At 47.5% G+C, this 14,854-nt stretch overlaps 1 protein-coding gene across 6 annotated transcripts in view; it reads right to left on the reverse strand.

Moving 5' to 3' along the window:
* The window catches only part of SYNE2 (spectrin repeat containing nuclear envelope protein 2), a 315,690-nt gene that overhangs the window by 10,461 nt on the left and 290,375 nt on the right, over nt 1-14,854 (reverse strand). For 5 of the 6 annotated variants that reach the window (XM_043921131.1, XM_043921130.1, XM_043921129.1 and 2 more), the window contains 8 exons: nt 12,626-12,788; nt 7,143-7,330; nt 6,475-6,625; nt 5,920-6,102; nt 4,355-4,492; nt 3,345-3,539; nt 1,307-1,589; nt 745-813 (listed from right to left, as the gene is read on the reverse strand). In XM_043921131.1, coding sequence (XP_043777066.1) covers nt 745-813; nt 1,307-1,589; nt 3,345-3,539; nt 4,355-4,492; nt 5,920-6,102; nt 6,475-6,625; nt 7,143-7,330; nt 12,626-12,788 — 1,370 coding nt within the window. The remainder of the gene's footprint in view (nt 1-744; nt 814-1,306; nt 1,590-3,344; nt 3,540-4,354; nt 4,493-5,919; nt 6,103-6,474; nt 6,626-7,142; nt 7,331-12,625; nt 12,789-14,854) is intronic. The other variant, XM_043921132.1, reaches the window with a different exon arrangement.

Consider the following 14,854-nt stretch of genomic DNA (forward strand, 5'->3'; position numbering starts at 1 on the left):
GTCCCAGAAGGGGATGAAATGAGACTCATGCAACTGAGCGACACTGGGCCTTCACTAGGTGGGTTCATGATGGAGCACAACAAACATGATCTGCTGTGAGATGAATGGCCTTTGGGAGCCGGGGGCCCTAGTGGCAGGGGCGCTGGCAGCAAGGCTGGGTCTGGGGGCCAAGGGAACTGAAGATCTCTCAGGAGTGTGAGGAAGAATGAACATCAAGGTAAATTCAAGGACCCCAGGGGCGCTCGTGGCGCTAGCCAACCACTGCAGGTGGGGATGGGGCAGGGAAGGAAGAGCAGAGCTGAAAGTCAGGGAGACGAAGGTGTCTTCTCCTGTGGCAAAAGCAGCGGTACCCTCACCCCCCACTCCCCACCCTCTTCCCAGGAAATCACCGTAAGCAAGGTAGTAGTTCCAAACCAAGCCACCCTGAAGAAAGCTTGGCCCGTGCCAAAGGACTTGAGTTAGATGAAGAGAAAAATTTTAAAAGGCGCTGTGAAGAGCTCCCTTCCGCACAGGCCTGAGGTGGGGGAGGAGGATGGTGTGGAGACTGCTCTGGTCTGGAGGGTTTCGCATGGAGCCTGAAGCTACGTGTGAGCACAGCAGTGGGAATACACCATGACGCCAGGGCCAGGGCGCATGGTGTCCACAGAAGGCAGAGGGCAGACAGGACATGGGAGCGAGGTTTAGGATGCGGTGCGTGCCACAGGACGCTGCCATGTTGAGACACATGCACGGGCAGGGGCCTACCAGAAGACGCTTTCAAAGTTTTTGTGGTCATTTTAAGATATGCCTCAGGATTTTCAAGGATTTCTATATCTGAAAAAGAACAATGTCATTTTCCTCACTGCAGGCGCTGTAGATGAACGTCCAAGTATTAAAACAGTAGAAACATTGTCACCTGGGAGGAGAAAAGTTACTATCCTTCATCTGTTTTATTAAAAAAAGATTTTAAAAAACAGGATTTTTTTTTTTCAGCCAACTCCTGACCATCCAAAGTAGTGGTGGGGGAGAGGAGCCGCAGAGAAAGGATAGAGACCATCCCTGATAACTCTGCAGAACTCAACTGAGAAGCCCACTGATGAGGCTCCTACATCCAGAGCCATCATCAGCCTTCACATCCCAGCGTGGATTTTATTTTTCCCTTTCATTCCATCAGCAATAGGAACGAGCCAGCTCTCAGGTAGGTCAAAGGCGGGCCGGACAGACACAGGAAGCCACAGGATGTCAGGTCAGCCACACGCCGCACTCTGACTACCAAGAGCTGGGCGTGTGGCTCGGGTGCCAAGAACTCAGCCGCCTGGGTCCATACCTGACAGGGCACTGTAGTACGGGCCCTCCTCGTCTTCCTCGTGAGAGGAGGAGCCCCCCACATCGCCTGTGTGGTCCCACTCCAGTGGGATGGAGTCCACGCTGACCGGGGTCTCACAGCCAGAGCGCTCGGGCCCCAGTGCTGGGGGCACCAGTTGACAGAGGGACTGCGGGGATGAGGGCTCCTCACTTGCTCCCCTTTTACGCCAAGAGTCGTCTTGGATCTCTCTGGGGTCTTCCACATCTGTCTCGTTCTCAGAGGCCTCCTTTTCATCTTCCAAGCCCTAAAACAGGGAATGTCCAGTTTTCAGAATTAAACAAATCATAGCCTGTTGCCGTGATGAGGAGTGTTAGCAGCTAAGTCTGCCCAACTAGCAGCTCCTGAGGATGGCCACCACCAGTGTTTCTGAAGAGACTTTGAAAAGAATCAGATCCCCAGGCCCTGTCTGTGGTTATTCCAATTTAGAGTATCGAGTGTGGGACCCAGAATCCATATTTTCCAAAACTCTACCTTCTTTCCTTGGAAAACTGGAAACTTGATCATCTAAGTTAAATATCTTTAATATAGAAGATAAGGAAACGGAGGACAAAGTTTCATTGATGGTTAATGGTAGATTCATCTAAGAATCAGAAAACTAAAAAACAATTTTAAAGGCTATTAGCATGTTCTAAAAGGAAATTCACAACGTCAAGGACCAGGCTCTTTCTTCTTATCCCCCAATCTTACTGTTTCAAATACAGAATTTTATTCCCCTATGTTATAATTACTTTAAGAAAAATGACTCTATATGATTATAAAATGAAGGAATTGAGGATAATTTTTAAAGAAGTTATGTTTCAAGTTGGCCAATTGGAGACATAAAGATAGAAAAGGTAGCCAATCGTGTTGGCCAGTGGTCACCAGTGAAACCTCTGGCAGAGGCAGTGAACTGTAAATAATGGCCTTGACTCCACTTGAACATCCCAAAGGGGCCTCTCTCCAGGGAAACATCACAACTTTTTAGGAAAGCTGGTGCTTTTGGTGCTTCAAAGGTGAGAATAAAGCACTGCTGCTGCTGCTAAGTCACTTCAGTCGTGGCCGACTCTGTGCGACCCCATAGACGGCAGCCCACCAGGCTCCGCCGTCCCTGGGATTCTCCAGGCAAGAACACCGGAGTGGGTTGCCACTGCCTTCTCCGAATAAAGCACTAGAAAGGCACAAATATTAAGATACAGGAAAAGGCCGATACATCACCAAGTTACTGCCAGAAGCAAAACCAGAACAGTTATCATATTCTGGGGGTACTGACACAGGCCAGAGAAGCCCTGCGCTGAGGAACCCATGGGAAACAGGTAAGAGGAGCAAGAACTTGCAGGAGGGCCAACCCTTCCACTGGGAAATAGCAGCTCCTCAGTAAGTATGGCTCTATATTAGTAAGAATGGAAAGAACATTTTTCAACTCAGCTTCTTAAAGCAGACTTGCAGACAGAGTACTGAGGTTACCAGTGAGGAGAGGGTAGTGCAGACAGGCAACATCGGGGTAGGGGGAATAAGAGGTACAAACCATTAGGTAAAAACAAGCTACAAGGATACACTGTATAACACGGGAATGCAGCCAATATTTTATAATAACTATAAATGGTGTATAACTTTTAAACACTGTGGATCACTATACCATACACCTGTGACATATAATATTGTATAGCAACTACACTTTAATAAAACAAAACAAAAACACAGTTTCTTTTTTAAAAAACATAAACATTGTTAACCATAACATGGTAAGTTTCCCAGTCTTTAAAAGTGGAGTCAAGGAACTTCCATGGCGGTCCAGTGGCTAAGACTCCATGCTCTCACTGCAGGGCGCCCGGGGCTCGATCCCTGGGGTCAGGAAACTAGGTCCCACATGCTGCAACTAAGAGTTCACATGCTGCAACTAAACAGCCTGTGTGCCCATCTAAGACCCAGTGCAGCCAAATAAATAAGTACTAAAAAAAGTGGAGTTAAATATCAACTTTGGGTGGCCCAGAAGCCCCGTGTGGAGGGGCGGTCCCCTTACCGGCGCATGGGAGGTGAGCCTCCGGTGGAACCGGGAGACCCTGCCAAACACTTCCTGGCAGTAGCGGTGCAGCTCCTCCAGCTCGTCCTCAATCAGCACGGCGTCCAGGGGCTCGCTCTTCTGAATGAGCTGCTCCCCAAAAACGATGAGCTGATCAATCTTGTTGGTATTTAATGTAATTTCCTGCTGGAAACCCTATTTAGAGGATGAAGAAGAAAGGATTTCAAACTCTAGCTCCACCAATTTTGGACTAAGAGACTATAATGAGTTAAGAATTTAAAATGATCATACACATTTCTTTCCTCCCCCTTTAGGGTACTGACTTTTCCAATTAAAATTATTCTAAAGGTCTGGCACAAATGGACATTTACTGCTTTTGGGTGTGAGAAGTATCTGTTCCTGGTCCTACTGTTTCTTTTTTATTAACTTATTTATTCATATTTTTATTTGAGTATAGTTGCTTTACAATGTTGTGTTAGTTTCCACTGCACAGCAAAGTGAACCAGTTATGCATATACACATATCCCCGTTTTTGGGTTTCCTTCCCGTTTAGGTCACCACAGGGCACTGAGTCGAGTTCCCCGTGCTAGACGGTCGGATCTCATTAGTTATCTATTTTATACGTAGTATCAACAGTATGTGTATGTCAATCCCATCTCCCAGTCCGTCCCACACTCTTGAGGGAGAGTTTCCTCCTGCTACAGCCCATAGGTCGCACTCAGACTTGAGTGCTGGAGAAACAGCATCTTATGAATGAAGTTCTCTTTGGAACCTCAAGAGTGTTCTCCCCTTGGCCGATTATAAATGACAAAGAGAATGAAGGGCCTCGTTCCAACGACCCCTGGACTGTAAGGAACAGTATCCTTGCTCGTGATAACCTGCCAGGTGCGGTCTGGCTGCTCTGACAACGCTGGAATCTGCTCTCAGGGTGTCAGGTGGAGTTTGTACTTGGCCAGCTCTCCTCTGCCAGGGTGCAGTCTGTGGGGAGGAGCCAGGGAAGCAGGCCTTACGTTCAGCTGGCGCATCTTGTCGTCAGCATCGCTCTCCGAGAAGTGCTCCACGTTGGTCAGCTGCAGGTCCATCTCCGTGAGCCACACCAGGATGCTCTCCCTCGTGCCCTCGAATTCCTCCCTCTGGTTGGTGAAATGCTGCGAAAGGGGGAGAGTCACATTTGTGTTGATGGCAGAACAGGAGTTCAGGCAGACAGCAAGGTCACTTTCAGCACAGGGCAAGGGGAGCCTGGGGTACCCCCAGAGGTCCATTCAGCATGCAGGGGGACCACTGTGGGGTCAGGAGCCCGGGGTCTGGTCCTGGCTATGATACCAATAAGCCCCCTAACTTCTCTGAGTCTCAGTGTCTGCTGGTAAATGAGATGTGGGAATGGTGACCATGATCTCTAAGGTTCTTTCAGCATTGGAAATTCTGTAATTCTCTAGTTTACGTCAGTGATTTTCCTAGTCTGTCCTTTGAGAACCCCCTTAGAGTCCAGGCCAGGCATTTGCCTGTTTCCACCTGTTAGCTTTCTACAGGAACTTTTGCTTTGCCAAGGATTTAGTAGCTTCAAGATGGAAAAGTACCCATCTTGGGGTTGAACCCGGACTAGTGCCCCATCTGCCTTCACTGATATAATTCTGAGTATATTTCCTCAAAGAAAGAAAACCCAGATTTATCACCTCCGATTCAGGAGGCCTCTCGGGTTACCACCTCATAGACAGGCAGCTGATTCTCAGACAAACACTGTGCCAAGTGAAGGTTTTGGCTGGTCACGGTCGAATTAGCAGGAGATAAAGAAATTAATGCAAGGGGGTGTCTGAAAAGCTAGCCAATTTCTTCTCCCTGAGAAGGTTAAAAACACACACACACACACACACCCAGATTTGCCTTTTCTTAGAATGGCTTTAAGAGCACTCTGCCTTGAGAATAGAATCAAGGATTAAAATTACTTCCCGCAGCCACCACCCACACTGGTCCTGTCAGTTTACACCTGGACTCCGAAGGGCTGACATATGATGTCTTATGAGTTACAGCACTCTAAGGTGACTGTTTATACCTCAGAATTAAACCCAACATTTGAGGTTTGTCAGTTGCTCTAAAATTGGGAGAACAATCACTGTCCCCAACCCCCAATACAGAGGGGGCTCTGTCCATCCCCTCATAGTACAAGAGCCAACGGGGCACACAGGCAGATGGGCAAAGTGGGCCCTTCCTAGGTTAAGAGGCACCTTCACCAGACCCAGGGATGAAGGTGACCCAGACCCTGGGCAGAGTGTGGGTGTCACCCTCGGAGTGACAGAAGCTGAAAAAAGCAATGTGTTTGTAACACAAATCCCGTAAACAGGTTCAAGCCTATTCTGAGGCAAATAAATTCTTTTTTTTAAAAAAAATGCTTTTTGGCAGCTTTCATGGCAGCTTTGGGCTTAGACAAAGGGGAAGGCTCTACGGGAAGAATGTTAAGACAGCTTAGGCCTCAAGAGACACCTTCTACCCGCTGCTTTTGTTACAAGCCTGATATCAAGTACCAGCCTCCCACACCCCCCAGCATCTACAAATGACCCGGTGACGTAGAGGGGGTTACTCTGAGTCTCCGCAGGATGGCCGTGACCCGCTTCTGGAGGTTGTCCCAGCGCTGGTTGCCCTCGTGCACCATCTGCTTCAGTTTGCTGGCCGTGTCGGTGCGGTTCTCGCGGGCCAGCCGCCGGTACTGCTTGTTGATGAGCTCCAGCTGCGTCAGCCTCTCGTGGATCTGCCGCTGGAAGGCCTGCGGCACGGGGCGGGGGGCGTCAGTGCCACAGCTCAGGGCGCCAGGACACCCCTTCCAGGCCCCAGGCCACCTGCCTCAAGGGTCCATCCCCAGATGAAAGGCACGAGTCGCTAGCTTCACCCATTCTTTTGATGCTACCAGAGAACAGCCTTTCGAGGTCATGGCCGGGTGGCTGGCATAAACCAGTAATGCCCTGCAAAGCCGCTGGAGCAATCGATGCAGACTGGGGACTGGGCGGCCCTGACTAGGGCTGGGGACGCCTGCCACTCATGGGAAGACCCTGTAGCCATCCCCGAGCCCTCCGAGTGCCCAGTTCTCAGGAGCACTGGCTGGAAGGGGTGGTGGGGCAGGGGGGGGTTGGGTCTTTACCTCAAACCTCTTCAGCTCCTCCTTGGCAACTGTGTACAACACCTCGGAGGAATTCGGACAGGCCGCTGTCCTCTCGGCGGCCTTCAGCCAGTCCTCAAAGCGGGAGTAATCGTCTAGAAACTTCTGCCACAGCCTCCATGTCTCTTCAATTCTAACAGAAGGAAAGAACTCAATGCAAGCTGCCCATTCCAATCAGACCTTTTGGACAGCTTCTCCCTTGACCGGTCCCACTTCCAGCCCTGGCCCCATGCATTAAATGTCTGGGGGCGGGTGTGATCTTGCTACCCCTTCCAGGAAATAACCAGAGACATCACTTCGTGGTCAGGATGCCCTCCTTCTGGGAACACCAGGCCTCTCAGAACTCCAGCTTCACAGAGGTCACCCAGCAGGAGACAGGCGTCTTCCACCAGAGCTGGGACACCTCAGTACAGTGTAACCCGCGGTTACACCCAGGACACGGCTGAGCGAGGGAGAGACGTGACCCTGATTATGCTTTCCTTGAATGATTTCTTTAATAAGGACTGGCCACACCTACTGAGCCTTCCCCGCCAGCACTCAGCACATCCCTCAGTGAAGCTCACAGAACACGGTCACTGTTACACAGGTCAGACGGGAACATGGAGTTGGCGAGCCCCACTCCAATCACCCGGGGGCAGCTCGGCCCTTACTTCATCCGCCGCTCCATGGACATGGCGCAGATGTTCCTCCAGCGCCTGTCCAGGCTCCTGGTGGTCTGCTGGATGGAGTCGCACTCAGTCTCGTTGGCGCAGGCATCCGAGTCGTGCAGGAGGACGTCACAGATGTTAAACACAGACTCCACCCCTGCGCTGTGCTGCTCGATGTCTCGCTGCAGGTCCTGCAACGACCGGAGAGGAAGAGGCGCCATGAGGTGGAGGCGGGAGGGCTGGCATCCAAGGACACCTCCTTCCAGCCCAGGGGACACAGTCCTGCGTGCATTTCTACCTGGGACTCCGCAATGCCGGCTGAGTCACCTTTGTGCAACCCATGCTACAGCACCTGACAGGAGGCCTAGCCGAGGGCAACCGTGGGGTGAAAGTGCTAAAATGACTAAGTGAAGGCGGCAAAGGAATGGGGGTGGCCTCCCCTGACAGCCCACCACCCCAGACTTTGGGGTGGCATTCGATTTACTCCACACCATCCAATCGCAAGGGCCTCCAGTTTAGATTTGGCTTTCTGAAGGTCTTCCTTCAAAAACTATCTTGAACAGGACCTAAGACTTCAGCGACACAGACTCTTAACCTTTTACAGGTCACAGAATTCTTAAATCTACCAAGAGTTCTGGGCTATCTTCATACAGTCCACCCCCCAAATTGTGCACACACTCCCACGGTGTCCACAGCTCCATGGGCCCCAGGGAAAAATTTGGTGTAGAGACTTTGCCCTCCAACTCATGGGGGAGGGGGCAGGGTCTCTGGGGTCTTGTCCCATGATGGGGAGAGCACTGCTGATTCAGAAAAATAAAGGCTCACCAAGGGAAAGCTCATGGTCGCTAGAAAACTTATTTAAGAATAAACATGGCATTTTCAGTTATCACCCAGGGAGTATTTCTTCTGCACACAAGGGCAGGGCTGGGTGAGGGCGAGGTGAGGAGCCTGTTTGTCCTGTTATTCTAGATGAGTTAGTCCTCTCCTGATATCCAAACTCTGTGACAACTGATGTGAGGCCACGCCACTCATCTTAGTACCCAAACTACACTGTGAAATAGGCAAAGTTAAATAAACTGCTGGATTCAACAAAAAGTTCCCTGGATTCAACAAAGTTCATGTTAAGAGGGATTATTTTATAAACGGTGTCTACCATTGTCTACAGAAAGGCAACCTGAAGTTTATTTCAGGTCATCTCAATATTTAATAATTTTGGAGATTATAACTGGATTACCGGATAGGACTAATGTTTTCCTACTCCTGATAAATGCACATTTGTATCATGCTATGTCTAGGTGGAAAGAACAAAATGCTAACACTCAAATCAAGTTTTAAATCAAGCAGTTCTCAACACAGATCCTAACTTATGAACAATGAGTACCTCAAAGTTACATTCAGAAGAAAATATGGGGTTTTTTTTTAGTTCGACACCATATGTCCTATGAAAAGAGACGTGCAGGTGATTTTCTTTAAGCTCTGTAGCCTAGGACAAATGTCCGAGATGCTGTAATGGGGCAGTCATCTTGGGGTCAGTGGAAGACTAGTTTTATTAGGTTTAATAGAATTCCAGATTTAAGAATTCTCACCAGTTCACAGAATTGCCACATGCTTTCTTAAAATTTACAGCTATTGATAAGTCCCTTTTAACTGTTTTTCCAAATAAGGAATCTTAATGCTAGTGCTAAATGAGTAATATTGACAATTATCTTTCAAAAATGGTACATGCCCCTGACCTCACTTGATAGGGTTTGACTGAAAAGCACTGAGAAAGTCTAGTCTATGGATAAACATAAATGCCATGTATTTTAATAGCCTCTTTGCAGTTACTCTACATTTTCTATTCAGCTTATACTGAATGAAACAGCTAAAGAAAACTGATTAATATAAAGGGTGAATGATGGCAAGAAACGAGCTCTCTGATCCCAGGTATAAAAGACCATGAACGTCTTGGCAAAAAAGGAGCCCCAAGTTTTTCAAAATTTCCAAAACTTCTAAAACACCACAAAATGGCCAACTGTAGTGTGAACTAGTCATCTTGTAAAATATAAACAGTGGACTATATTTTAAAACACAAACCAGTGAAGTCTTAGACAAGTGACATTTTGCAAACTGAGATAATCCCACCACTAGCACCTGTGATGAGGCCCCTGGTTTCAAAAGTGTTCAAATGCAGAGGTGAATCTAACTTAAGAAACATCCTAAAACCACGTGAAAGACTTTTGCCAACAATTCTGGAAACACGGGCGCCTATTTGCGTTGTTTGTCTGTTTCCGAGCAGGTGGCAGAGAACACTAGAGCTGGAAAAGGGCTGAGGGAGATGGGGGAGGCAGGAAGCTAGGGCTGAGACTGCAGCCGGGAAGAGTGAGAACACACAGGGAACTAGAAAAAGATGAAATGAAGAGCAGAAGAAAGGAAAACCAGGGTGAGAGGGCAAAAATCACGTGGTGTGTTACGGGGCCCCAGGCAGTGGCTCCAGAGTGTCTCCTGGGAGGCCCTGGGGGTGTCAAGCAAGTCCAGCAGGGTGGTCTTGGGGAGTGGTTGGGGGTTTGGCAGAAAGCTGACATGACCCACTGGGGAGGGGACCACTGGTAATTACAGGGTGCGGGATAATTAACCCCCCAGGCCACCATCAGGCACCTCCACGGAGAACCAAGAAAACAAAGAAAACTGGAGAGAAATGCTGAAGACTCAGTGAAAGTGGTTCAAGGTTTAAAAATGTTACAGAGGTGCCCATTGCTTCCTTTGCATTTTGAAGATGATACATATTCTACAGGAATCACAATACAACCCTTACTACTTAAAGCGCTTCACATAAAGAAGAGAAGCAAAAAGACTTCTCTAAGGTCTGACCCTTTCTGCACCAGGCTCCCAGGGACATCACAGTGAGGGTGCAGGGACCTCACGGCTCTTTAATCACTTTGGGGGCCTGAGGGATTCTGCAGAAGGTAGTACTAGGTGATCTCAAGCTTGGGTCTTATTTCTGGAAGTAATCAAGCAATTTTTATATTTAAATTAGTGGCAGCAACACAGGTAAAGCTTTTTTCTAATGGCCCATATTTGTGTGTGTGTGTGACACATTTTTTTGTTTTTTATGGAGCATTTAAGGTCTAGGTTAAGTTATAATTTTTTTCTTTTTTTTAAATAAGAATACTAAAGGTTTCCTCAGGACATCTGTGGAAGGCAGAATAATGGCATTTTAAGAACCAGGTCCTTATCCCCAGAACTGTGGCAAAGGAGAATTAAGCGTGCCAATCAACCTTAAAACAGGGAGATTATCCTGGATTCTCTGGGTGGGTCTAATGGAATCTCAAGGGTCCTTAAAAGTAGTAGAGACAACTGGAGGGAGAAAGACACAGAGAGATGCAAGGTTGCTGGCTTTGAAGATAGAGGAAGGAGGCATGGGCCACGAAATGTGGGCACTATTTAGGAACTCAAGGCAAACAAATGGGTCCTCCCCCTAGAACTTCCCCTGGTGGTTCAGATAGTAAAGAACCTGCCTGCAATGCAGGAAACCTGGGTTTGATCCCTGGAGAATTCCATGGACGGAGGAGCCTGTCTGCAGTCCATGGGGTCACAAAGAGTTGGACACAACTGAGTTAGTGAACGCTGACACCAGAACCTCCAGAAAGGAATGCAGCCCTGGTAACACCTTGACCTCAGCCCTGTGTCAGATTTCTGACCTCCAGAACTATAAGATGATAAAGGTACATTAATCTGCTAAATCTGTAGTCATTTGTGACAGATATTTAATACAAGATCTGACTTCTTTACAGCAAGGTGGTCCTGAACACTAACTCCATAAATTTGTTTTATAACCAAGGGATAAGAATTCCATGATGGTGATTCTAAGTTCTATGAAGAGGAAAGCTTCAAATCAGCCAGATTAAAATTATATACCATTTCAGTATACAGGAACAAACATGGCCAAGAGAATGGCAGCTGCTCCAAATTACACACTTTTGGGAATAAATTCCCTGCAATTTAATGATGTTTGTCACACATCAGATTTATAAAGTGTTAACACATTTATATAATCAGCACCTGCCAAATTTAGCCAGTCATTCTTCAAGGGGAAAAATGTTGTCAGCTTTGGTTCTATTTACCTGAAAAAGCTCACCAGCCAGGGTAAATGGTTATATGTAAGGCCTGTCTACGAAGTGACTATTCAAGAAATCCAACCTAATGGATCAATCTTGTAATTAAAGCTGATAATATTTAGTAGCTGTGACTATACTGAAAAGGCATGAAAATCTCTACAGTGTCCATTAACATGGTGGTTATATCAATATTCATTTCTCCACAAAAGAAAGATGGAATATAGATGACCTCAATGGAAAAGACATACTTAAATTTCTGAGACTAAGTGGAAAAACCAGTATTTTTACTTTGGAGCATTGCTAAATCATACTAGTTTAAAAATCAGAGAATAGGCATTATTCAAACAGTAAAATGTAATAGGATTAAATAAAGATCTAAGTTGAGAGTATTATCAAATTCTTAGCTCTATTTCAGGGGAGCATGAAATGTTGACCTGAACTCAAGAGAATTTATCATCAAGGGGTGGCCTTCTGGCCTTGATGAAAATCTGATGAAAAAGTTTCAGCCCCCAAGCAGCTGTGATATGTAGGTGAATCTCCCCTGCATGGTGAGTTAGAAACAAAGACCAAGGCTCTGGAGCAAACAGGAAGAAAACATACAAGTCTGTGAACTTGACGGTAACCATACAGCTTCTATGGTTAAAACCGAATCTGTTCACAGGGCTAAGAAAAACAAGAGAAGCTTGTTAAATAACAAGCTTCTAAAAGCTACTAAAATAACATAACCTCAGCTATTTTAAAAATAAAGAGGAGCTTGGGCACTGCATATGAGAATGAGTTTTTGAACATGAGCCTATGGAGGGCAGGAGAGTGGATTTGACAAGTCAGTGAGACCACAGGTAAGGGGGCAAAACTCAATGGTGCTCCAACTGTGGGATTTCCAGGGTTGGCTAAGAGGGGACAGGACTGATGGCAGAAATGTACAGAACATCCACAGGAGAGGCTTCCTCAGCTATTGGTCCTCTGTATTCCCCACCCCTCGAGCCCCCCACTTTTTTGAAGCTCTATCACACTCATCAAGTATTGTCCCAGGAAGACCTTCTTTGGTTGGAAAATTATTTTTTCTTTCAATTCATTGACAAAACTATGTTACCAAAAACAAAGACCAAAGTTAAGGAAAATACAAAATAAAAAACCCTTATTTATCACTACAATTAAGGTCTGCATCTTAAATATTATTCAAAATATTTCACAAAGAGCCACATGAATGGTGGGGTGTGCGTGTAAGAGACAGACGCCTCACACCCCCAAGGACACAGACAGGTTGTCAGCTTTCTCTGGAAGAAACAAACCAATACTATGAGATGTGAACCCACTAAATCACACGGCCAGCGTGAGACAGGTCTGAATGAGTGGGCCCTGACAGAAACCCATTCTGCACTTCCCCACCTGCTGCTCAGCAAGCCTCTTCTGGATCTCTTGATCGTCACAGACATCATAAACCACGGGCTTAGAAAGCTCAGACTCGATCCGAGCCAACCAAGTGCGAAGGTTGCTCATGTTTTTGTCTAACTGCTGAATAAAAGCGAAGGTCTCCTTCAACTTCTTCACCCTAAATATATTTGCAGGGAAAAAAAAAAGAGAGAGAGATGGAAAACAAAAGCACAATGTTTAGCGATGAGAAAAATGCACCCACAGGTGTGTTGGAGGGTAAAAGGGAATCATCATTGGCTACTGATTTTATAGCAGGGACAATGCTCATGTCACCAGATACAAGTTTTCACAGAATATCGGACAATTTACAAAACTGCTGTTGTGGTTGATTTTTAAATGGACTAAGAGTTAACTACCCAGGCACACGTAAAATCCTATCATTCCCAAGGTGGGATCCCCTGAGACCTAGTACATCTTTCCAGGGCTCCAGAGGAGTCAGGAGATGCCATTTCTTTCTTTCCATCCTAACATCACCACCTGTGACTTCTGTCCAGTTTCCGTCTTGGGTATCACCGAGGTCACAGCAGTCAAGGACCTTCCCTGACGGGTAAAGATGTTTTACACCTGGTTTACTAGGGGGTCTCTGGCCCTAGATGCCTCTCATGAGACCCTCTCGAGTCAGCACAGAGCATGTGCCAAACCCCACCACATGCAGCCTGAGGCGCTGGAGGTGCTGCACAGAGGGAACCAGCCCATCATGGGGCAGCCATCTGATCCAAGAAGGGAGGGTTGGACATGTCGTCAGCAAGCACGGTTCCAGCTCCATTTAACCCGAGCAATCCGCCTGGCTCGGCATGGAGTGGACTTGAACTAACACGCTTGGTGTCAGCGTACACGGAGAGCTCACGGGCACATCAAAGTGCTGTCAAGGGGGAGTGATGCAGGGGCTGAGGGAAAATGATCTCCATATAGACCCCCACAGACAATGTGAAAATCCTCAAGCAGAGCAAGTGAAGGCTTGCTCTGGTAATCCGTGGGCTTTTTTAACCCCAGAGACTTGAGGTAATGGCAACAATGGAAAGCTCCCCCTTACTGATACTCACGTTACAAGGTGCTATCAGAACTGCATCCCACGGTGCTGGAAAGAGAAACTGGGGCACTGACTCTAACTCACAGGAAGTGCCCCGCCCGCCCCAGCCGCCAGCATCTCTTCTTTGACCGCCTGTGAACAGCTTCCTGCTGCCCCCTCACCCTCCTACCAGCTTCTGGTTCTGTAGCTGAAGTATACAGCGTCCGATCCTCACTCAAACCCTTCCACAGTCCTCGCCTACCGTGACACATCAGTTTAAAACCTTGACCCTTTCAATTCCTCAAGTGGTCCGTGGCCTGTCTGCCTCCAGCCCTGCCCTCCACAAATCAGCTCCCCTTTCCTTCTCCTGTAGCTTCGACCACTCTTCTCTCTGAGATGAGCTGGGGGCTTCTCGCCCACGTGCTCCCACAGCCCTGGGGCTCTCCAGCAATCCCTCATTCACTGTGCCCACTTAGAGTCCATAGCAGCCAGGTGGCATGCAGCCCCCTCTGCATGTACCACACACCCTCAGACCACCTAGTGGCCAGGAGGTGTTTACAAACATTTGCTGAATGAATAAATATGTATGAGCACCTCTAATCCACGTGATTATCTAGAAAAATCATAGAGTTATGTGTTACCAGAGAGGTTGTTTTTATTATTATGTTCTTTTTTGCACACTATTGACAAAATCAACCTTGTGTGTGTGTTAGTCACTCAGTTGTATCTGACTCTTGTGACCCCATGGACTGTAGCCCACCAGGCTCCTCTGTCCATGGGGGTTCTCCAGGCAAGAATATTGGAGTGTGTAGCCATTCCCCTTCTCCAGGGCATCTTCCTGGTTCAGGGTCATGAATCCTGGTCTCCCACAATGCAGGTAGATTCTTTACCATTTGGGCCACCAGGGAAGCCCAATCAACCTTGGGGAATCATTTCTAGCTCCAGCTCTATTTCCAGTTAGTTTTATGATTCAGGGAAAATCGTTCTACCTCAGCCCCTCACCTCCAGCAGGACTCTCAGGTCCCCTCAGCTTCAGGACGGCAGTAGCATCTGGGCAACATGCAGGCCAGAGCCCTGAAGTGAGCAGACCCCGGTCTGAGCCCCACTGTACCATCTATAAGCTATGTACCCAGCAAGGAACCTAACCTTCCTGATTCCCAGTTTCCTTGTTAACC

Source organism: Cervus elaphus, chromosome 12 (assembly GCF_910594005.1).
Source record: "Cervus elaphus chromosome 12, mCerEla1.1, whole genome shotgun sequence".
Taxonomy (NCBI): domain Eukaryota; kingdom Metazoa; phylum Chordata; class Mammalia; order Artiodactyla; family Cervidae; genus Cervus; species Cervus elaphus.